At 55.8% G+C, this 23,573-nt stretch overlaps 1 protein-coding gene across 4 annotated transcripts in view; it reads right to left on the reverse strand.

The window, feature by feature from the left end:
- Positions 1-734: 734 nt before the first annotated feature.
- Mllt1 (MLLT1 super elongation complex subunit) overlaps positions 735-23,573 on the reverse strand; it is a 45,826-nt gene continuing 22,987 nt past the window's right edge. For 2 of the 4 annotated variants that reach the window (XM_021633005.2, XM_060371310.1), the window contains 9 exons: positions 14,301-14,444; positions 11,521-11,646; positions 8,720-9,250; positions 5,987-6,074; positions 4,634-4,742; positions 3,125-3,224; positions 2,962-3,033; positions 2,804-2,875; positions 735-2,727 (listed from right to left, as the gene is read on the reverse strand). In XM_021633005.2, the coding sequence (XP_021488680.1) occupies positions 2,599-2,727; positions 2,804-2,875; positions 2,962-3,033; positions 3,125-3,224; positions 4,634-4,742; positions 5,987-6,074; positions 8,720-9,250; positions 11,521-11,646; positions 14,301-14,444 (1,371 nt within the window). In that variant the 3' untranslated portion in view covers positions 735-2,598. The remainder of the gene's footprint in view (positions 2,728-2,803; positions 2,876-2,961; positions 3,034-3,124; positions 3,225-4,633; positions 4,743-5,986; positions 6,075-8,719; positions 9,251-11,520; positions 11,647-14,300; positions 14,445-23,573) is intronic. The other 2 variants (XM_021633006.2, XM_060371311.1) reach the window with 2 other exon arrangements.

Genomic DNA, 23,573 nt, shown 5'->3' on the forward strand with positions numbered 1-23,573 from the left:
CGGGCATCTCTATGCAGGCTCTGCCGCATGAGGGCAGGCAGTAACCGCCGGCATGTGAGCTGACGGCCAGCACACCAATGGCTTGCTGGAACTGTCTGGCAGGCAGGATCCCACTAGTGAAGGGGGCTGGGATGGCAGTGTCAGGCTCAAGGGGCAACAAGAGTCCATTTCACGGCCAAGCATGAACACTGGCTGCTGCCTGTGCAGACGCTGCTTGCTGACTACTGACCTTCAGATCCAACAGCCCGAGACCTGCAGACCCTTCTCCAGCCAGAGGCAGGGCAAAAGTGTCACAACCACCTGTGTCGGGAGTGGGGCGCTGGCTACTGACCAGCACTTGAGATGACCTGCTCCTGCCTAAATGGTGGTGGGTTGTGCCTGGCCGAACCCCCAAGCTGCCACCTGCTAACGCAAGTCAAGAGGTGGCTGCCCTGCGGGCATGGTGGCCAAGGATGTGGGCTTCTGTGTGCCACTCAGGCACGCATGCACCCCCGGCCCTCTGGATGGAGCTCAGGTCTGGAATCTGGAAAACGGGCAGTGAGGGTGATGCCAGAGGCTCTAGAGTCTCTGCCAAGAGCCGCCTCCTCCCCATTCCCACCCTTCCATGACCCTGCTGTGTTGTAAGCTGCCCTCAACACCTGCTCCCAAAGATACTACACAGCTTTGGACCCGACCCCCGCCCAGGCTCCCGGGGCCACTCTTTCCCACTCCTGACTGAATGAAGACGGGCCACCCACTGCTCCCATCTCACTTTATTTTCTATAAAACCCCTCCATAATTTCACAACTTAACAAAAAAGTTTAAAATGCGGGACAAACGGCCCTGCAGCTCATTACAAACACAGCTCTCCTTGTCCCTCTGTCCAGGGCTCCTCTGGGCCGCTGATGTGTCTATTCCTGGAGACACATCTTGTGAAGCCCTGGGGAGGGACAGGTATCCAATACCTTTTGCACCCAGTGTCAGGAGCTGGTTCAGGAGGCCTCAGCACAGGGACTCCCGGGGGTCATCATGGTTGCCACCCCTTCCTATGGACAAGTCCCTAGAGCCCTAAGGGCCCTGGCTGCTGCCGTAGGCTTCCAGACAGCCATGTTGGGCCCCAGAGTGGCTCTGGAGGACAGTGGTATGACCTTCTGGCCAGAGGAGGTAACTGAGAGACGGGTGGGTGCTTCCAGAATGACCCTGGGAAGCATCTGGAAGGGCTGGACACCAAGGCCCAGGGCAGCAGAAGGGCTGGGCTGCTGGCGACCGTGAAAGGAGGAAGAACGGTGCCCTAGGCTGAGGCTGTTTGGGAGCCTGGCGCACTCCATGTGGAGGCCAACAGCTGCCACAATGCCAGGGCCTTTTATCCAAAGGCTTGAAGGCTGCAGATCACCTGATGGAGAGTATTGTCGGCCTGTCTGGGAAGAGGTGTGAGGCGAGAGCCCTGCTTCCTCCCAGCTGGAAGGAGTGGGAAGAGGGGCTGCAGGCGGAGGATGTCTCCTTTCCCTGGGAGTAAGGGAAGCCTTAGAGGCTGGGGTCCCCGGGAGTGTTCAGGATCTTCCTGACAGATGGTCTGGGAGTGGGACAGGGACAGGGAGAGGGAGCTGGGAGGCCAGGCCTCCAAGGGTGAACTCACACTGGGGAGGAAGCAACATCAGTGAGGCAACAGTGAGCCAGCTTGCACTCAGGCCTCTTTCAAACACGCTGGTTGGGGCACGAACACTGACAACAACTGGAGTTGGGGAAAGGGTGACACTCCAGGCTCAGGCATGGGAAGGGGGCTGGCCTGGCCCTTGGCAGTTTGCAGGGCACAGGTCCAAAACCTCTCCAGGCCCACTGTGGAGGCAGAGCCATGTGGCTGGGGACAGAGGCAGTCTGGGGCCGGGCCTGCCTTGCATACACCATCCTATCATATTTGGCAAAAGCTCATGTTTTCAAAGTTCAAAGACTTGATCAGCGAGAGAGCAGAGGAGGAGGCCCATGGGGAATGGTGGCCCAGGAGCGCCAGCCTGGTCAGCCTTGGAACTGTGGGTGTTTGGCTGGAGCATGGCTGCAGAGGTGGCCCTTGGGGCCCCAATACTGGTGCCCATCATAGTGTTCACTGGCCTGGGGCCGTGAGAGGCAGTGGCATCCTGGAATCTAGAGGGGGGGGGATCCTCCATGCTCCAGCAGAGGGGGGGCATGAGCCTCCCCGACTGCTGGATGCACCTGGAGCACACACAATACACAAGGCTGCAGACTAGAGCCAGAGACCCACGGCCGGCCCTGGCCATGCTGACAGACCCTGGAGTCTAGGAGGCAGGCCGGCTGAGGGAGGCCTGGGAACTGTGTGGAAGACTGTGGTCATCCTGGCCCCTCAGAGAAGCCCAGGCAGTGACCTGCTACTCAACCCCACCTAGAGTGGACAACTGGCAGAGACTGAGTGAGGGGCTGCAGGCCACGTGTGTCCTGTGGAGGTGTAGCCCGCAGCACCCCTTCAACTCCAACCACTGAGGGGCACTGGGGCACCATGGCGAGCTAGGGGTGGTACCGGGAGTGGGAGCCATGGCGGGCCAGCCCTCATGCCCAGCCCCTCCCGTGCCCACCATGCCCACCGTGGCTCCACAGTGGCGGCCAGGGTCATGTGGCCACAGCCTCCAGGCAGCTCTGCAGCTTGCGAACGGTGCTTTCGTCCAGGGAGAAAAGGTCGAAGTCAAAGGTGGTGTTGGTGACATTGAAGTGGCCGGTCTCCTCGATCAGGTTAACAATCTGTAAGGTGGGTTTGGTGGGTTCAAGGACAGAGCTGGGCACCTATGCCCAGGTCTGGGAGGGGAGGACACGGTACCTGCTGCAGCACATTGCGCTCTCGCAGAGCCATCAGCCTCCGGTGTAGCTCCACCAGCTCGTCCGTGTAAGCCTGGGGAGAAGTACATCAGTGGGCTGGGGGTCCGGTACAGCACGACTGACAGCCCCACCTATCCTCACACACCCAGAAATCCCCACCTTGTCGTAGGTAGCCTTCTTGAGAATCTTTTCGGGCTTGCTGCAGGGCTCGGGGCTCCTCCGGCCGGACACCTGTGGGGCCCAGACCTGTAAGCTCCAGCACGCCCATTCCAGCCCTCCCAGGATAGCCACAGAACCCACCTCGGAGCCTGACCTCACTCACCTTGCCGCTGGGAGGGGGTGGCTTCTGGGGGGGTGGGGGCTCTCGGCCAGGCAGGCAGGAGTCAGCACTATTGTCGCTCTCGCTGTCACTAAAGCTTAGCCTAAAGAGGAGGCAGGATGGTGTCAGAGGTGACATGCTCCACAACACTAGCAGCTGTGAGATGTCCAGTGTTCATGGTGTCCTGCCCAGCTCTGAGCTCCAGGACTGTCTGAGCCACCCCTAGCTGCTTCCTGAGCTCTTACGGCGGACACTGGACAGTCTAGTGAGCAGCTCTGCTGGTCCCCATCCTCAGCAGCAGTGTATGCGGTGGTGGCCAGAGACCCTGGGAGCAAGTCCCAGCACGGCTGCAGTCCTGCAAAGCAGGCTGTTGCACCAGCAGGTCTCACTGACTACACCAAACTTCCCAACCTACTCCCAAGCTCTATTCTTTCAGTGACTGGGTGTACAGGAAGCCGCTCAGGGACCTCAGGTAAGCAGGGTAACCACATTAGTCTCCTGACACACTGACAGGCCCCATCCTTAGTTCTTGCACTATGTGGGCTCTGGGGTCAAACCCAGGTCATCAGGCCTAGTGGCAAGTGACTTTACCCACTGAGCCATCCACCACGATGGCACTTCCTCCCTCAGTTCCCATAGCTGGTTCTGTCCAGGACTCCTGCAGGGCTCCAGGTCAGGCTGTTACCAAGGTTCACAACCTCAGGTTCCCCCTCATTTCCACTTGTGTTCAAAAGGTAGCAGCTGCAGATGCTGGATCTTGGACCTCCTTAGGGAGCAAAGCAAGACACAGTGCCTCGCCAGCACCTTGTGTGTGGGGGGTGCCCTACCTGTGTGATCCTTCCCTAACAACAGGACTAACAGGTGGCTGGCAAGCTCCTGCCAAGGGCCTTTCACAGACACCCTGAAGATGATGTCCCCACAGAGGAACCCAAAATACTGTGACCCCTTCAGATGGGACTATGCCTGCCATTCTCAGGAGCTTCTTTCCTGTTTGCTCTTAGGGTCACACACACACACCCCCCCCGTGCCAAGGTGCCAGATCCTCCTGGGAGCTGGGTGTGAATCTCATAGCCCTTGGTGTGTGGTGCTCTGTGGGTGGGCAGAGTCTGGCTCACTAGGGACAGGCAAAGGCTATAGTCCTGGACCATCACCAGTATGTGTCACATTTCCTGGGATCTCTCTACAGTGAAATCCTGGACACACTAACCTACAGCAGGGTCACTGGAGCCCTGGGTCAGTGTTGGAGGCCTGGAAAGGTAGATCTCCCATTCTAGGGACCTGGGTAAGGACATGCTCACCGCATGGGGGAGCCTGCACTGCCATAACCTCAGCTAGCCTCCCATTCTCCAGCACACTCTGCTGTGTCCAGCTCTCCCACAGGCAATAAGACAGGGCTGTGGATGCCAGCAAAGGCCACGACAAAAGGAAAAACCTGGCCCTGGTGGTGGAGGCCTTCCACTTGGGCTCCCTCTAGACCACCCTGGTCCCAGTTTGACCACACTGTCCACACACCTGGACTCCCGGCCTGGGTTGGCCTTGACAGTGGTCTCCTCTCCCGATGATGAGTCATCTTCATCTGACTCCTCAGACTGCAGGTCCTCCACCATGGAACGCAGGGGTCCTGGGGGCAAACAGAGGGAAGAGCTGAGCCTCTGGCTGCCTCCCCAGGGCCACCCAAGACTCATCAACACCTGCAGCGGCCCTCTGGTCTGCAGAAGGCTCCCCACCCCTACCTTCCCAGCCTTCCTCACAGGCTGCAGCATTCTGGTCTGCTGCTGGCCTGCAAGATCCCTCCATCACAGCAGCCAAAGGCTCAGAGCCCAAGCTGGCCAGCAGGGCGAAGCTCCCATGCTCTGCCTGGGACCAGAGTCCCCACGCAGCCTGCAACCTTTCGTTGGGACGCCCAGCACCTCAGTAACCCCACATGGTCCACAGTTCTCCTATTTCTCCAGAGGCACCCAATTCCAGTCTCCTACAGCCGGCATCTTGGGTTTATATTCCTGTTGCCAAGGCAACAGAGGGACACAAAGCCCTCAATTACTTTGGTCACATGATGTCGATTCAGCTGGTTCCCTCCCCTAACCAACAAATAAGAGCCTTGGAGAGTATGGACTTCAAGGACTCTATCCCCAGCCAAGCTCCTGCCTGCAAAGGAGCTGTCACCACGGGAGGTGGACTAATCATGGCAGTAGAGGGCCTCTTCTGGGTGTAGGCAGCTTAGCTATGCTTGAGCCTGGGCCCACAACCTGCCAAGACTCCTCTGTGGCAAGATACAGCAGCCAGCCTAGCCTTCAGTCCCCTCCCTGGGAACCACTAGAGCGGCCGGGCCCAACACATAGACTGTCCATCTGATGGGCTGAGACAGGCTGGGCCTGCAATGCTGAGTGAGTCTGTCAGAAGGAAGCAGGTGTCTATGGCTACAGGCCTGTGGATCCTAAGGACTGACCTGGCTCCTGGGGAGGACAGCTACTTGTCTTTACCAATCCTACACCACTAGGAGCTGTGGTGGGTGTCCCAGCTGACAGCATGGACCTCCCTTGTCTCCTGAGTGCTGAGGTTAGCTCAGGGGAAAGGGATGCCAGCCCAAAGAAGAGTCTGGCCCAGGTGCACTCAGCCTGGGGGTGCAAGTGCAGGCTCAGTCTTTCAGAAGCAGCAGGCAGCCCAGCCTATCATCACTCAAGAGAGCCACGCCTCTCCCAGGTGCCTGTGCTCTTCCCTAGGCTGTGCCTTGAGTACCCCGACTTCACCCCGCCCTACCTGCCTCCACCCCGCCTCTACCTGCCCGATTCCACCTTTCCTCTGCTTGCCTCCACCTCTTACCTGTCTCCACCCCTTCTACTAGCTCCATCTTCTCTTCATACCAACCTTGGCTGTGGTTCTGAGACGGCTCAAAGTCTGAGTCTGAGCTAGTGTCTGAGCTGGAGCTGGCGTTGGCTGGGCTTGACTGGGCCGACTTCAGCCCATGCCAGGGCAGCATGAGAGGGAAAGAAGAGACTGTCATCTTTCAGGTCAGAGGAAGGGGCAGTGAGGGGGCCACACAACCCCCACCCCCACCCCCGGGGCCGGGCCAGCCTTCTGCCCAGCTCACACAGAGCCTGAGGCTGGTAAAGACAGGAAGCACAGGCTTCTCAGCAAAGCCGCACAGGCCTTCCTGGGGCTCGACTGGGATAATGACTGAATGCCCAGATCCTCGCTAAGTCTCATCACTACCCTGCAGCTGCACAGTAGTGATGGCAGAGTTTTGTGTCACAAACACCAGGGAGGAGGGCACGCCTTGCCTGGTCTTCCTGTGGCTGCACAGGGATGAACTTAGCCACCAGGGGGCAGTGACCGCCAGGACATGACACAAGGCAGGAGGCTGCCACTCTGAGTCCTTCAGTGAATCCACACGCACGCATGTACGCGTGCTCGCGCAGTATATGCAGTGTGTGAGGTGTGTAACCCGTGAGGTCTGAAGTGTGCACTGTGTGTGCAATCATCCGTGTCGTGGTATGGGAGGCGTGGTGTGAAGTGTAGTACGCGCACTGCATACGCTGTATATGGTGGATACGGTGTGAGGTATGGTGTTGAGGATGTGACCGTGACACATAATCAGGGATAGAGAGACAGAACAGTACTGCAGACACCAGCAGGAAGCTGACCACGGAGAGGAACAGACAACAGTGCAGGGACAGCAGATCTTCAAGGGCCCAGGCCCCTCTAAGCCCCTCCCTCACCTGGGACAGAGTGGCTACAGGCCCTCCCCTGGTCAAAGGGTAAGGTGGGAAGAGGACACACCCCTGTCATGGTAGAGCTCAGGACCCAGAGCTGAGTAGCCCTCAGCCCTGCCCAGAACAAGGGACAGGGCAGTGCCCAGCCTAAAGAAGGCATGCAGGGAGGTCCCTGCCTGTTGAGCAGCTTGGGCAAGTCTAGCCTACCTGGAGAACATACTCCAGACTGAAGGAAGAAACTGTCTTGTGCAGGGCTCACTGCAGCCTGGCCCACGGGAGCCCAGGTATGCTTGTGAGGGCCTCTCCTCTCGGCCACCTTCCTATTGGCCAGTGGGAGGCCCTAGGGAACCTGTCTTTGGCACCCATGAGTTCTGTTCACCGTGAGGCTCTCAGAGTAGCACATCACAGACTAAGCCTGGAGTCAGGGCACCCTCCCTTGCACACACGGAACCTGTTTTCTCTAGGCAACAAAATGAAGAAAGACTGCTGCTGCCTGGCATTGTTCCAGCTACAGCAGGCTCTGGTTTCACGCCTCAATGTAAGGGAGTGGCCCGACAGGCCCCTGTCAGATGTCCTAGCAACTAGGCTCAGGCACAGGCCAGGAGCTAGTGCGGATAGGTGCCTCTCCCAGAAAGGGCTTGGTGGGTTTGTGGTGGTCCATAGACCTCCTGGCGCCCTGCTTATCATAAAGACCCCAGGGACAAGAACTAACAAAATCTGGAGACACTTCTTGCCAGAGAGACCCAGGAGGTGCCCAGCAGGTGACGATAGCCCCCTAGCTGCCACACTTCTCACACGTCCCTTTGTGGCTAGAAGTGGTCCAGGAACCAGAAGGGCTGGGATGTAGACAGCAGTTTCAAGCATAGAGGCAAGGCCACCAAGCTCACAACAGCAGCTCTTCCTCAGAGCTGCCCATTTCTTCCTCCTCTGGGAGCCTATGCTTGGCCGAGGCCTTGGCAGCTGTGGCAGCCACTCTGCCCGGGGTGCTCCTGGGTAATGGATTGCCTACTCATCTCCAGCCTGGAGGCAGCAGCCCTGGTAGAGGGAAGTGCCCATGAACGTCTTGCATGGGAGAAAACATCAGCCCACAGCTCTCAGGGAGGGCTGGCTGCAGAGCAGCCTAAGTGCCCTGTCCCTGCACCTGGAGGAGAGTGTTCCATCCCCCAGACCCGCAGTGTCATGCAGCAGAGGACAAGCCCTGGCTGCTGAGATGGTCCCACACAGCCCAGTGACTGCCTTCGAGACACAGGCCTAGACCTCACACACTCCTCCAGTACTGAGCCCTGGGAGCTCCTGACAGGTTGCTCTGCTTTGCTCTGGCTCCGCAGAGCTGAGACACTTCCCCGAGGGCTGTGCAAGGCCACCAGCAACCAGCAAGCACAGTGGCAGGAGTACCAGGTTACAGAGCCATCGTCCCTACAGCTAACAGTCTGCCAGCCCCACACCAGTTCGGGACAGGCCAAGGACACCTTCAGAGTCGCCTACTCAGGGCTTTGACACATGCAGGCGATTTTCTAGGAGTTGGCCAACTGCACCCTACACCTTGCTGTGTGGGGCAGGCGCAGGTGACAGGAGAGACCCCAGGAAAGGAGCTCCATGTGGCTCTGGGGCCATCACTCGGCCTCCTGATGGGGAGAGCGGGGCCAAGACCCAACAGGAAGGCAGGACCACAGAGGGGTAGGTAAACTGTCTGTCTGGTTAATCAACAGTGTCTGGCGAGCCACCAAAGCCATAGCCCTTCTACTGGGTGGCGCCAGGCTGGACCTCTGAACCCCACTGCTACTTAGCTCATATTACCTGGGGACCAGCTACTACAGTACGGGCAGAGGAGCGCTGTTCTGGGGAAGACGGCAGCCTGGCAAAGGGAAACCCACCACCATCTGCTCACCTCTGACCGGAAGGAGGCCTCATCCTCTGAGTTTGAGTCCTCGGCCTGCAGGGTCCGCTTGGCTTCCCTCGGCTCACTCTCCGACTTCCCCTTGTCACCTTTGTTGCTGCTCTTGTCCCTGGCCACCTTCTTGTCAGGAAAGGAAGAGGCACGGGGCGAGGTACCCGGGGCACGGCGTGCCCCCTTTGACCCGCTCTTCTTAGGTTTTTTGGCGCTGGGCTTCGGTGAGTCTGTGGCAGCGGGCCGCTTACTGGAGGCCTTGGGCAGGGTAGGAGGCTGGGGCGCTCCTTTGGGGGATAGACTCTCCAGCTTGGTCTCCTTTAGGGCCATCTTGGGCTCTTTGAAGGCAGCCTTGGGCGGTGGGGCCTTCTCCTCCTTGGGCAGCTTGCGCGTGGCATCCTTGGCATTCTTGGGCTCACGCTCTGGCTCCTTGGAGCAGCTCCTGCTCTCTGAGTCCTTGCGTGGCCGCTCACGGTGCTCCCTGGCCACCTTGTGTGGTTTGGACGCCTTGCCACTCTCCTTGTTGGCGTCCTGCAAGGCCAAGGGCAGGGAAGGTGAGGAAGACGTGTTAGCGGCAGGTTGGGGCCGCCTGGCTCTGCCACCCCGACCTGGGCAAAGGCTGATGCGCCTGTTTGAAATGTGAAGAGAGAATCCGCAGAGTGAAAGGGTGCAGCCAACAGACACGCAGAGCTGTGCCCACGAACCTGCGGGGCCATCAGCGCCTGCAGCTACCCACATCTGGTAGGCCCGAGGCTGCACCTGACCAGAAGGTGTTGGCCAGCCTCTCTCCTTGAGGCCCTAGTCCACGTCCTCGGTGCTCGTGGCCCATCCTGGAGTGCTCAACTCACGCCTCCACCAGTTCCAGCCTTCTCTTCAGAAGGCCTAGCTAGTGGCTGGGCACAGAGCTCAGAGCTAGCCAGGCGACAGCTCTTCCCATGCAGACCCATAACTAGGACACAGCCAAAAGTACCAGCAAGGACACCCAGCTGGTGGGACAAGCACCTGGCAAAAGGGTCTCTGTAACACACTTGTACCACCCAGGTGTCTAGGGACAGATGAAGTGGCCTGAGGACTCTGGCCTATGCCATTGGCCATTTTCCTATAAACCTGACAAGGGACACTGCAGTTGGCATGAGACCTGGCGATGAATGCCTCATAAAGACTGGGGGGAGGGGAGACTGTCCCCCAGCAAGCCACAAGGGAGGCAAGAAATGGGAATCCTGTGGTCCTCATCCTCTCTTACAGAGGACAAACTTGCAGGAGTGTGGGGCAAGATGAGAATGGCTGTGAGTGGTTGACAGGAGACCCTTTCCTGGGGTCACACCTGGTCACTACCGAGTTCCAGGCCAACTAGCACTTCATAGTGAGCCCCAGTCACAAACACTGGGAAATTATTTATATGTGTGAAAGCACAGTCAGTGAGGATGGGCCGTCACAGGCTCCATGCTGCCCTCACTCCTAAACAGTGAAGAAGTGCATTTCAGAGAAGCTGCCAAAGCTCATGGCCCGATGCCCATCAGGGTGACACAGCCTGTGCCTCCAGGGGAACAGGTCTGGGTGGGCCTAGTTCCTGCTGCAGGCACCTGAGGACAGTCTCTGAGAGGTTCACCTCCTGCTCATTGTGGCCTTGTGCGGCCACCGGAGACTGATCATCCAGGGTTGCACTCAGGGGCTGACACTCAGGTTTGGACCATGCTCTAACGCTGGGGCTTCTGGGAGAGTCATCCAAAGAGAAGAACTCTGTGCTGCCTAGAAATCTGTGGAACCCCATGCAGCATCCCACAGCGGTGCTAGAAAAGGCTGGCCACCAGGGAGGCACCTGCGAGACATGCAACCTTATCCTTCATTGCTTCTGTAGATTCCAAACAACAAGGGCCGGGTGGGAAGCCCCAGGTTGCTAGCAAGGCCTGGCCTCTCTTCCAACCTCCAAAGGTCAATGAAGGGTGACATCAGGGCCTGGTTAGAACTCCAAGATGCTGACCAGCTTGAGGATGTCACAGGCCTGTTAGCCTTGTGGAAAGAGGTGGAAGGAGCCTGCCCTGGTGCTTGCTTCTCTTCCTGTGGTGCCCATGGATAAGATGGCCCAAGGGTGCTCGAGTCTCACGGGGATGCCCAGCTGACAATGCCCTATAGGCAAGTGAAGCAAGAAGAAGGTGAAAATGAAGGACAGACATACAAGGTCAGCAGTCACCCTGAGAGGGTCCCAAGAAGGCCAAGTCCCGGGTGTCGCCAGAGATGGACCTGGGGTTCTGGATTCAGATGTTACAGTGGCGCTAACAGCCCTGGCCAGCTTGTGGCTGGGGTGGCTGGTCCAGAAGGCCCAGTGAGAACTTTCCTGAGTGCTGAGCAAGGGAACAAAATGTGCACTCTTGAGATTCAGCTCAGTCTCAGGCATGCTACCCGAGGGACCACCAAGCTGGCCCCATGCTAGCTAGCACCGCTGGCTGGCAGACCTGGAAGCTGCAAAGGCAGGTGTGGCCTGGCCTTGCTGGAGCCAAGAAAGTAGCAAAGGGACCAATGATGGAGAGGCCCTGCCCAGTGGCTGGGGGCAAATCTCCACTGGGCAGGAAAAGAGGGCTCACGAGGCCTGTGACTGAAAAGGAGCTGGGTGCAGGATGAGCGGCCAGATTCCAAGCAGCGCTCCTGGCCACGCTAGCAAGTGAAGCGACAAGGAGCAGGAGCAGAGGCTCAGGATGTAGGTGGCAGGTGTGTAGGGCTGGGCTCTGCAGATGGTGGAAATGGCCTGCAATTGCCAATGGCCAGGCCCACGCTCCGCAACGCTGGCCTTCCACCTCACTAACCTTGGAGCCGTGGGACGGTTTGTTCTTCTTGGGGTCAGAGAAGGCAGAGAGTGGAATTGTGGGTAACATGGGGTAGTCGGGACTGGGCCTGGACACCGTGTCCGCTCCTTCGGGCATTACCATCACCTAGTGACAAAGAAGAGATAGAGGTTATCCACAGGCGCCAGGCAATGGGCTGGCGGCTGTGGAGCTGGCCTCCTGGGGAGGGAGAAGGGAGCTGGAGGCCAGCTGCCCAGAAGAGTCACAGGTTTGTCCTTGTGATGGAGAATGGCCAGGGACCAAAATGGCCTCAAGGCCTCCAGGATGGACCCTGGCCAGCAGACTGCAGCCCTGGCCAAGAAGATTCAGAGCCTGTAGCAAAACAAGAGATGCAGCTAAGGCCACAGACTGCCCTGAGCACTGAGAAGGAAGCTGGAGGGAGGCACAGCAGCAGAGGCAGAGGCTGGTAATAGCAGAGTGGCTTTCTGAGGGATCAGCACAGATGCGGCTGGGGACAAGCCTTCCTTAGTTCACAAACAGGCAGTTGGAGCTGGCCACACAGAGCCCAAGCAGCGAGGCAGAGGCCAAGAACAGGGCCAAGGGCAAAAGAGGGTAAGAGAAGAGCCGCAGTGGCCAGTGCTGGGGCTGCTGAGGGTCACAGGCTGAGATGAGGACCGGCCCGAGGCCCAGGAAGTGCCACCCTGCTTCAATAGCTCCCTAGACACCCACAGTAGTTTAGGGCTAACCTTCGAACAGCCAGTTCACATAAAGGTGGAGTTCAGCTACTGAGGACGCAACACTGAGCAGACTGTGGCAGACTGAGGGAGGATGGGGGCTGTGGGGAAAGGGTCTAGGCTAGCAGAAGAGGTGGGCTTGGCCCTGGTCACCTGGGCTCCACGCCTATGCCTTTCATCGGGGAATGCTGATGCCTCACGGTTACATGACACTGCACTGACAGAGGGCGGTAATTTGACCTGCCCTGCTGTGACTTGCTCACTGGAGGCTGCCCAACCACAACAGAGAAGAAGCTACAGGTTGTGTGTCCCCAGCTGGGCCTCATGAACACCAGTTCCTAGAAGCATCTGTGAGGTCCCAGCCCTAGGACAGTGGTCCCATGAGTAAGCAGCCTTCCAGGGTAGGAGCCCAGCACAGGGCACCAGTTCTAGGGCAGCCAGAATTCGATGTTCCCCACACGGCTTGCCTTTTTCTCCCCTCGCCAGTCTGCTTGGCCTCCAGGGTAGGCAGCTTGTGTTCCCTGCCAAGATGCCCGAGGCCAGGCAGGGATGGCGCACAGAGCAGCTGCTGCATGGGCCAGGCTCCCTGGTGCAAACAGCCCCAGGCTGCCAGCAGATGAGACACAGAGCTGGGCACCAGCTGGCTGCCTCACCAAAACAGTGGAACCCCAGTCTAGCCATTCCTAGAGACAGAGTCCAGTACAGAACCTAGAGCCACTGCAGGGCCAGGGCATCTCTCCAGGTCCCCAGAGCCCACAGCTCCTGGACAACAAACATCACCCCACAGAGATTCACAACCCAGAAGGCCAACAACGTAAGGCCACAGTTACCTGATCCCAGGAGTCATCTGAGAGCCATCGTCCCCCAGCCAGGACACTTGAGACTGTAGAGTGTCTGGCTGGCCGTCTCCCTGGGGCCACTCTGGGACCTCACTGCAGTCTCTCTTCGAGGCTGGCTGGACACAACCTTCCCTCCCTGACCCTCCTAGGCTGTGTCCAGGTGATGGCCTGAGACCTTCTCCGAGCATGGATGACACCTCCTCCAGCACCTGAGGCTTGCCTGGAGAGGCCTGAGACACCGACACTCCCAAGAAGCTGACCTGGGGCCCAGGGGACGCCCACACACGCTGTGGATGTGCGGCGCCTGGTGCAGTCTTTGCACACACCACACCCCCTCACCCATTCCAAGACTCGAGGGCAGAACAGCATCACGTATGTGCACGCATCGCAGGCTGCCACTGACCCTGCTACCACCCAGGCTCACAGAGCCTCCCTGGCAGCATTCGCAGCCCACTCAAACCCCCAGCAAGGAACAACTACTTCCATTGTGAGGAAGGCAGTTTCGGAGAGACCTGGCCGTACAGAACCAGGAGAAAGCGGGTGCCGGACTCGAGAACCACACCCTGGCTGCCACAGATGCAGGTAAGAGAGCTAGCCACACACTCAGATACCACCAAGGAACAACAGCAGAGGCCTCTCACACCACACCGTCCCCACACCTCTTACACACACAGACACAGGCACACCATCTCAGATATCACCACACAATGTCCTACCTTTACACACATTCTTCACAATCGTCTCAGACAACAGCACACATCCCACACAGCTCTACCTCATGGCCCCGGCATACCACACACAGTACCCACATACCACACTCTCCTAAGCAGGCACCACACACAGCCTACAGCCTGCGAAGAACACACACACCCCCTACATTAAACATACACACTGAGCACTAGGTACAATACGAGACCCACACCTTCTACACAACCACACATGCCACATACATGTCCACAGAACCCAGGTAATGAACCACAAAACAGAACACAACACACTTCATGCACAATCACACACTCACAGCAGACCATTACCATGCACCGTGGGCAGCCATACAAACTACCCCTGCAGTGCCCCAACGCCCATAGCCACACAGCCCTTGCCAGACCACCACAGAACTGGGCTGGCACACGGGCACGCTCTGTGACCTGAGGTCACTGCAGGCGGCTCTGCCAACTTGTCCTGCAGCAGCTGACATGGAGCAGAGGCGGCAGGCAGGCGCACTCACCCCGCCAGCCATGAGCAGCTTGCAGCGAAACTCGGTGGTGGGGTTGTTGAAGGTGAGCTTCTCACAGCGCAGGTGGTTGACAGGGGGGTTACCCTCCAGGTTGAGAAACAGGTCGTAGGTGAAGCATACCTTCCTTGGCTCCTCCTAGAATACAGAGCACCATGAAGTCATGAGCAGTCAGCGGGACGGCCCGTACTGCCCAGGACAGGGCCTTGCCCGTGCTCATCTCCAGCCCCCCTTCTCTTCCCAAGTCCCAGATGTTCATCTCTTCTGCTCAGAGGACTGACAACTATTAACAACGGGGCCCACTGGGATTCCTGTCAACTTGCAAAGCACCAGAGAGGATGCTCTGCCCCAGGCCTCGTGGCAAGGCACCTCCCTCACACATACACTTCCTGAGTCTTAACCTAGACCTGCTGCTGCTACAGGGCCATCCTGTGAGCAGAGCAGCTGGAGTGGGTCACATCACATGGTTTTACCACAGAAAGCCCCCGAGAGCTACCACAGACACCAAAGCCCAGAGGATTTGTGTGCAGTGGTGTGGAAGTCACAAGAATGTTCTCTGGGGGATTCTGATGCTGTGCAAAGAAACTGCGCCATCCAGGCTGGCCTTGAACTCTCAACGTGCCTGCCTCCAGCCCTGAGTGCTGGATGACAGCACTGCCATGCCTGTTGCCACCTCCAGGCTTTTGAACATGCTGATATGTGTCAGAAGACTGACTAGTGACATGGGTGCCAGGACAGCACTACACAGAAGCGAAACAGCTTTATCAACCAATGGTGCTGTTACAACTAGACAGCCACACGATGAGAAATGGAGTGGAACCCCACTTCATCCTGCAATCAGCAAGTGGCTCAGAGGGAGGGAGATGGCTCAGCATGGATGGGCACTTTGTCATGCAAACCTGAGGACTCACATGGTGGAAAGGGAGGGTGGCAAGCTTAAGAAAGCAGGGACAAGAAAACGGGATAGTCCTTGTCCCTACAAGTTTCAGAAGCTGCTGAGATCTGAAGGTCTAAGGGCTGTGACTAATGGTCACCAAGGGACAAAGAAGACTATGACACTAGTCACTGTAAGCTGGGGTCCTGACACCCATGTGGGAGGTGTCACCGCAGCAGCGTTCATAGCTGCTGGGAACCAATCATCGCAACAGCTGCCAAGCGCCAGGCATGCAGGGCTGAACGCCAGCAACTTCAGTCTCCCATCCCGCTCGTGGCTGGGAGTATCTAGTCAGCCAGCACAGCCCTAGGTCTTGGGCAGGTTCAGGAGTCCCTCTCCTTCTGACTTCTTGTTTGGATGTCTTAGCAGGAAAGCAAAGCTACTTCAACATCCTTGATGAAGGACTGGCCCTTCCTGAGGGGTAAGAGGGTCTGTAGGGCTCCCCACTCACAACTCTCAACACAGTAGAGATGGACCCAGCCCAGTGACTGATAGCAGCTTTATTTTTTAAATCCACTAAAACATAGCGAACCAGTGAGCTAACCAGTTAGCTAACCAGTGAGATTTAAAATAAACAGATTCAACCCCTGAGAAAACAAAAGTAATCCTAGCAAAATCCAAGCAAACAGAACAACAAAAACCACTGCACAAAAAGCCAAGATGCAGGACAAGAAGCCTCTGTGAGCAAGCCTGCCAAGTACTCCTCCAGCAGGTAAGGGAAAGAGCAGCAAGGGTCTCCCTGGCTTCCCAGGTTATGTGGGTCAAAGTTTGCTCAATAGTGGCTGTATACGCTCTGAGGACTCAAGGTGACTCAGAGCAGGGGCTCAGCCAACAGTGTGCCATCCCAACACAGCAGCAGAGTGGCCCCTGGGTGTGTCCTGTTCATCTGATGGCATACCTGCTACTGAATGGGTCCTCCAAGAGTTGTGAGTGAAGGGCAATAGGGGGCGAGGCTAACCTTGTGGGTGAGGATCCCAAGCTTACATGTGGGTTTCTGCAGTCTGGGAATGAGACAGGAGGCTAGCCTAGAGGAAGGGGGGCTGTGGATCTCTTGTTCCTGACATGAAAGAAGAGACGAGAGGACAGGCTCGCGCAGGTCAAGAGGCAGACTGGAAATCGGAGTCTACAGCAAGCCCTGGCCCCTCATGCCTAGAGCCAGCACTCACACTGGCTCCCTCACCTGACTGCCCCTAACTGGATCCCAGACAGCACGTTCACAGAGGTAGACCCTGTCTTGGCTGGGGTAGAGATGACCTGGCACTCATTCTGCGTTCCCTACAAAAAGGACACAGGCAGGGAAACGAGAGCGTCAAGGAGGGAGGACAGAAGAGGCAGGATATGGGCCTGTGTGACACAGGATCTGGGCCTGGCCAGCTGGCCCACAGCAGAGATGTGAACTCAAATCGGTGCCCTTGGGACCATCAAGCCTCAGGATCCAATGCACCAATTGAGAGAGAAACTGCTCAGATGAACTAGCACCCCCTCCGGGGGGTGGGGGAGGCTGGTCAACACCAAATAGATGCCTTGGGGACTCAGCAAATTATCTGTAAAATGAAGGGAGGGGGAGAGGGGAGACACTACAGTGGAAAAGGGACCAAGGAGAACAGTAAGTGGAGCTCAGAGACCCTGACTGGAAGAGAAAAAAGGACTAACCCCAGTCTAGTTAGCAGGAAGACAGGCTTGAGGAGGGCCCAGGCCAACTGCACCCCACTGGCCTCAGGCCGCTGCTCTACTGCAATGACTAGAATGGCTATGGAGAGCTGGCCCAATAAGGCAAGCAAGGACCCTAAGGAGAAAGGGCCAAGTTCTTGGGCATGTGCGTGTGTGCACTCACGTGCGTGGTACATAAACCAATGTCTTCCTCAGCCCCTCTGTAACCTCTTTTGTGAAGCAGGGTCTCACTGAATCCAGAACTCTCCAGTTGCCAGCTAGCTCGTCACTGAGTCCCAAGCATCCCTTGGCCTCCATCCCCAGCACAGGGACTGGATACACGCCACACACACAGGTTTTCCAGGGTGCTGGGACGTCCTTATGCCAGTGTGGCAAGCTCCTTCCAAGCCCTGTTCTTCATGGAATGACAGGGAGGGCAGCCTGGGACGACACACTACTGCTCTAGTCCCTCGTGCTGACTCAGGAGACGGCCTCCTTGAGGACACAGCCTCTGAGAGGTGGAGGTGTGCTTATCCTCACAATCCTCAGGGCCAGCAGTATGCTTCTACCCTTCCCCCGAAAGGCCTAGGTCCTCAGTCACTTCAGCCAGTCCTCACTTGTCCCAACTTCAAGCAACTTTATCATAGGTCCCTTGTGCAAAGCAGCCACCCATACCTGCCACAGTAGGCAGTGAGCCAGCGTCTCTCCAGCCTCAGACAACTGTAATGCCATCCAACTGGCTGAACCAGTGCTGGTGCCAAGGGGGGCAGGAGCCCACACAGCTCAAGAGAAAGGGCTTCAGGGCCTGGACCCACTCCCCCACCCTTGGTACGAGAGAACAGCAGCTACCATGAGGGCCCCTGTGTGCTACAAGCTGGGGGTCCACTCATATGTAATCAGCAGTCAGACAAATCTGAGTGTGGCCTGAATGTGACCGAGTTTCCAGATCCAAGGGTATGTTCACAAGAGACGCTGCTATGGGGCCACCCTCAGCTTCATGCCCTTACACAACAGGCAATATCACTCAATGCTGAGGGCGAGTAAATGTAGGAGAGGGAGGGGAGGGGAAAGAAAGAAGAGGGAAGACAGAAAGCAACCCTGAGACCCAACTAAAGAGCCAAGGCCTGCCCTGATTGCTGATTTAAATCTTAAGCAAAACAGAGCAGTAAAACAGACAGACAGGGTGGGAAAACTGTACAGACAGACAAGACAGACAGACTGACCAACCACACACAGACACACACACCTGGACTGGGTGGGGCTCAATGACAGAGTATGTACGTGGCATGTGAGAGGCCCTGGGCTCTACTCTCAGCCCCCAAAATACAAAGGCAAGAAGCAAGGAGACATCTCTGAGGCACTAGGAAGCAGCGTGTAGAGAGGCTAGGGCTGCTGCAGCACAGGTCACTGATGAGGTGTCGGAAAGTCTTATCTCTCACAGACGTGCAGTGGACTGTTTACAGTCACACAGTGAGCCAGAGAATCGGCAGGGCTCACGTCCAAACACTCTAAGAGCAGAGAGAGAAGGCGCCGCAGGCAAGCCCACAGCTGGCAGGCAGCCCTGCGCTTCTGCATGGCTTCTAAACTTTTCTATCTGCAAACCACTCCCTGCACAAACCCTGCTCTGTCACGACCTCCTCACCCCTTCACTTGGCAGCCTCTCCTGCACTTTCCCAGGATCACCTGAGCCACCAGGCTTTGCTATGGCCAGGCTTCAGCAGCATCAGAGACATTCCTGAGCATCTGCTCAGGCAGCCATGCCACATGTAGCTGCATCTTGCTGCCCACACCCACAAGGCCTTCCCAGAGATTCAGTCAAAAGCCCACCCTCTCAGGACCCCTGCAATGTGTACTGGTGCCCACTCTTGCTACAGCAAGGGAGAAGCATCACCCATCCCAAAGAAAATCAGGACAGGAGGTCCCTGGTGTGTGGTGCCATTGAAGACCTAAACAGTGGCAGGCACTGCACAAGGACAAGACTGTGGGGGAAGGCAGGAGCACCTGGGGCAGTTGACGGACCAATGACACGGGTTGGAGATGGTCTGGGTTAAGAACACTTGCTTTTGCAAAGGACTTGGGTTTGGTTCTCAGCACCTACAGGGTGATTCACAAATGCCTGATAACTCCACCTCTAGGGAATCACACACCCTCTTCTGGCTCCTGCAGTACCAGGTCCACACATGGTATGCAGATATACACACAGGTAAACATTCACACACATGAAATACACACCCCCCCCCCACTTCAAAAAAGAAGAATGGCTCACTTAACCCAAGCACAGGGTGCATGCTTGAGGAGAGCTCAATCATCCCTGGCCATACAGAACTTGAGAACAGCCAAGGTGCACAAAGCCCTGACCCAAAACAAAGCCAACAGCCAGGAGGCAGAAGGACTGGCAGTCACTGCGGGACACTCTGATGGCAGGGCAGGAAGGACAGCCCCAGATACTGCAGTGTGCGTGGCTCAGATAGGGGAATCACACACTGGGAACCCCCTCAAGAAGGAGCAGAGCCACGGTGCACCTATGGAAGGACTGGGAGCCAGGAGCAGCTGCAACTCAGACACTTCCTGTGCCGATAAACTGGAGCCCAGTGACAAGTGTTTACGATGGCATCCATCACCAAGGCAGGCCCAGGCCTCCTGACAGAGCTGGCCCAGGGCTCTTTACACTGCCATGTCACAACCCAGAAGAGGCAGAGTGAAGACTGGAACAAATGAGAGGTTGCCAGGATGATTCCAACAGGCCGTCTTTGGAGAACTCAGGATCAGAACCACTGTGGATCTAACACATGGGCCCATATATAGTGTGCAACTGAGATGGGCATGTGACTCCATGGGCGGGACCATGGTGGGCCACTGCAAGTCTGTGGACAGTGTCCTTGAACCCAGGATACCTAAGGATAGATGGGAGTCAGATCAGGCAGTCTTCCTAAACCAGGAAGACTCACTAGGCTATCATGTGGCTGGCAGCAGGGGATGACTATCTTAGAACCCACCAACAGATCAAAGGGGCCATGAGAGAGGCTCTCCCCAGTTCAGTCCCAAAAAGGAGCATGCAGAGCGGCAGGGCAGGACTCAGCAACAGCACAGGAAGATGCAGGGAGAGCCCAGGAAGACAGACCACCAGCTGTTCCTCGGGGCTGGTAAGGGGAGGGGCAGGGGAACTTCTATACACATGACACAATCCTAAGCAAGAAAAATTCAGACAAGGAGTCACCAAGGAGCTAGCTGAGCATGGGACAGCGCCTGTCATCCCAGTGTGCAGGAGGCTGAGGGAGAAGGATGCTAAGAAGAATGGGTTATAGAGTAAGACTTTGACTCACAATAAAACACACACACACACACACACACAGGGCAAAAAGATGACATGAGGAATAATTCAGTCCAAATTGGCCTATCTGATGACAGCAGCTACTGTAAGCAGACTGTGGCAGGCTAGGCAAATCTGTCAGGTGGCAACATGGCGGTGTTCACCTGACCCAGCACCAGCTTCTCATCCCTGTAGGTGCACAGTACAGATGCATAGATGCCAGCACACATACTTGCACGTGAAATAAAACACAGACAGCTTCTTAAAACGGAACATACAAACAAACCAAAGCACAGACAACTGGGAAACGCCAGCACGGCAGAGGGTAAAGCGCAAAGACCTGAGTTAGATCTCTAATCCCTGTGTGAGCCAGCTGTGGTGGCACATGCCTGTCAGCCCAGCCCTGAAGAAGTATAGACAGAAGGGCCCTCGGGGCTTGTCCCACCAGCCTGTCCAGCTACCAGCAGATCCAGGTTCAGTGGAAAACTCTGTGTCAAAAATTAAGGTATGGAGGAGATGGAGAGGTGGCTCAGCGCTGCTCTCTTCCGGAAGACTCAGGCTCGATCTCCAGCACTCACACGGTGGCTCTCAACATCTCTAACTCTACTTCTAGGGATCTGATGCTGTGTCTGGCCTCCCAGGCACCAGGAATGCTCATGGACATACATGCAGGCAGACCACCCGTACACATAAAAATAAAGAAACTAAATCCTACTTTAAAAAGACGGTAAAAAAAAAAGCTTTTATTTCAGGGCAAGATGGAAGAATATGCTTGATCTCTGGTCTCCACACATGGACACACATGCCTATATACACATGTCCTCATGCATGACACCACAGACACAGTGCACAAAGGAAAGTAGAAAAGAAGAGAATTCCAAGGGAACACTGAATAACAAACACCAACAGAGGGGTCATCGAGAGGAAACAAGCATCTTCCTACACCAACACAGAATCCAGAAGAGACAGCTCAGCAGGCAGGGGCATCCTCAGAGGATGCAGCTCTGGTGCCCAGCATCCACATGGCAGCTCATAACCATCAACATCCAGTCCCAGGGGATCTGACACCCTCTTCTGGCCACCTTGGGCACCAGACACACATGTGGTAAACAGACAGACATGAAGACAAACACTCAAAACACTTAAACTATATCTTTTCAACAAAGTAATTTTTCCCCCACACACAAAGAGATTCTCAACAAATCCACCACAAACAAGAGACTCAAGCAGCTATGAGGAACTCGGTGGAAACAACAGGCCAGTGGTGATAGCTGCATCTCAGCAGTGGAAGGCTGAAGCAGGACAGCAGATTCTAAACCGGCATGGGCCACAATTATCTCCTGCCACAGATGACAGGACTCTAGAAGCACAAAGCTTCCCTGGCATACCCTTCCGAACATGCAAAAAACAACAGGTCACCCTTCTGAGTCTGAAGGGTGAGATGAGGAACAGCCATTCCCTGAAACAGTCTATGTGGTTGGCATCAACCCATTCAGAAACCAAGAACACCACAGGAAGCCACCGAGTGACACTGCCTATGAACACAGATGCAAATGACCTAGTGAAACACTAGGAGAGTGGATCCAACAGCTCTGAAGACGGTGTGCGTCATATATCAGGGTTAGGGGTGTGCAAGGCAGACCACACAGAGCCACCTGGGCTGGAGCACTGGTGACAGGAAGGGAGCAGCCATGTGGTTTTTCTTGCTAGCAGCAGAAAAAAAAAAAAAAAAAGCCTTTGACAAAATTAAACACCTCTTCTTCATCAAAGAGAATCCCACAGGAAGCTAGAAGCGGGTGTGACATATGAAAGCTCTATGCTTAGTCCCTCCCTCTCCCAGGACAGAGCATCTGAAAGCCCTGTCACCGCCTCAGAGTCAGGAGCCACAGCTTCCATTGAATCTCTGCCAGAGAAGCTGCTGAGGCCCTTGGGATACTGAGCTGCAGTGCTCCGCAGCCACACTCACAGGCAGTGTGTGCAGACACTGTGCGGGACCGTAGGTGGGAACCATGAGCTTTGCTGTAGGCAGAAAAACTGTGTTCGGTTGGTTTTTCTGTTTGTTTGTTTGTTTTTAGTTTTGGAAGTAGACTTCCTTAACCCAATAATGGCTACTTACAAAAGACCCATTACCTGATATCCCACTCAATGATAACTGCCCCCAAAAAACAGGAGGTGAGATCACTTTAACCAGTGTACTCTGGAAGTACTCACCAGAGCAACAAGACAAGCAGTAAAAGGCATTCAAACTGCAAAGTAGGAAAACGAGCTGACTGCAGATGACATGAAGGACACATGGAAAACCCTACACACACACACACGAAACTAAACCTTCACTACTAATAAATCCACTGAAGCTGCATGAGACTGTGTTCCACCCTGCTGAGATCTAGAGTTACCTGAGAGTCAGGACCCTGACGTGCCTTTGAGGATTGCCTTGATTATGTTAACTGAAGTGAGAAGATCTGCCCACTGTAGGGGGCATCATTCCCTGTGCTGAGACCCTCGTCTGTATTAAAGTACATAAAATGGTTCAGCAAGATGGTTCAACAAGTAAAGAAAGGTGCTTACTGTCAAGTCCAAGTTTGGTCCCCAGGACCTACATGTGAAGGTGAGGACGGATTCCCATATGTTGTGCTCTGGCCTCCAGGTGCACATGCACAGAAAAGAAATAAATGCAGGAAAATATACATATGTAAACTAAGGCTGGGCATGACAGCACAAGCCATTGACCCAGCACTCCAGAGGCAGACAGATCTCTATGAATCGAAGTCCGGCTTAGAGTCTGGTCTTCAGAGTGAGTTCCAGGTCAACCATGGCTACACAGTAAGATCCGGGCTCAAACACAGACCCTGGAGGGTGGGGGCTCCACAGCAGAACATACTCCTTCACATGTGTGAAGCCCAGACTCTGTCTCCAGCACCAAACTAGCCCACAACTATGAAACTAGTGTAAAACCCAGGGTCAGCCTCTACAACCTCAGATGGCAACTGAGTCACAGACTTGTTAAGAGTCATGTGCCCCCTCCCCCCCAAAAAAAACAGATAATCAAATTTCACAAAAATGCGAGATCTTTGTACAGAAAAGAACACAAGAAAATAGCAAAGAGCTTCTACTATATAGCAACATGAAATCTGAAGACATTATCAGGGGCAAGTGACCTTAAGAAGATGCCAGCAACCATAGCCGATAAGGAAAGGCAAGAACCTCACTCAACAAAAGAATCCATCCATTTGTCCATGGGGCTGGCCACAGTTTAAACAGAGAGCAGGAGTAACTGAGACCAAATAGACACAGAAGTCTCACCATGGTGAAAGAAAAATGGTACAGCCACCATGGGACATGAGAAGCTGCTCAGAAGGCGAAGTCAAACATA

Source organism: Meriones unguiculatus, chromosome 17 (genome assembly GCF_030254825.1).
Source record: "Meriones unguiculatus strain TT.TT164.6M chromosome 17, Bangor_MerUng_6.1, whole genome shotgun sequence".
Lineage (NCBI taxonomy): Eukaryota > Metazoa > Chordata > Mammalia > Rodentia > Muridae > Meriones > Meriones unguiculatus.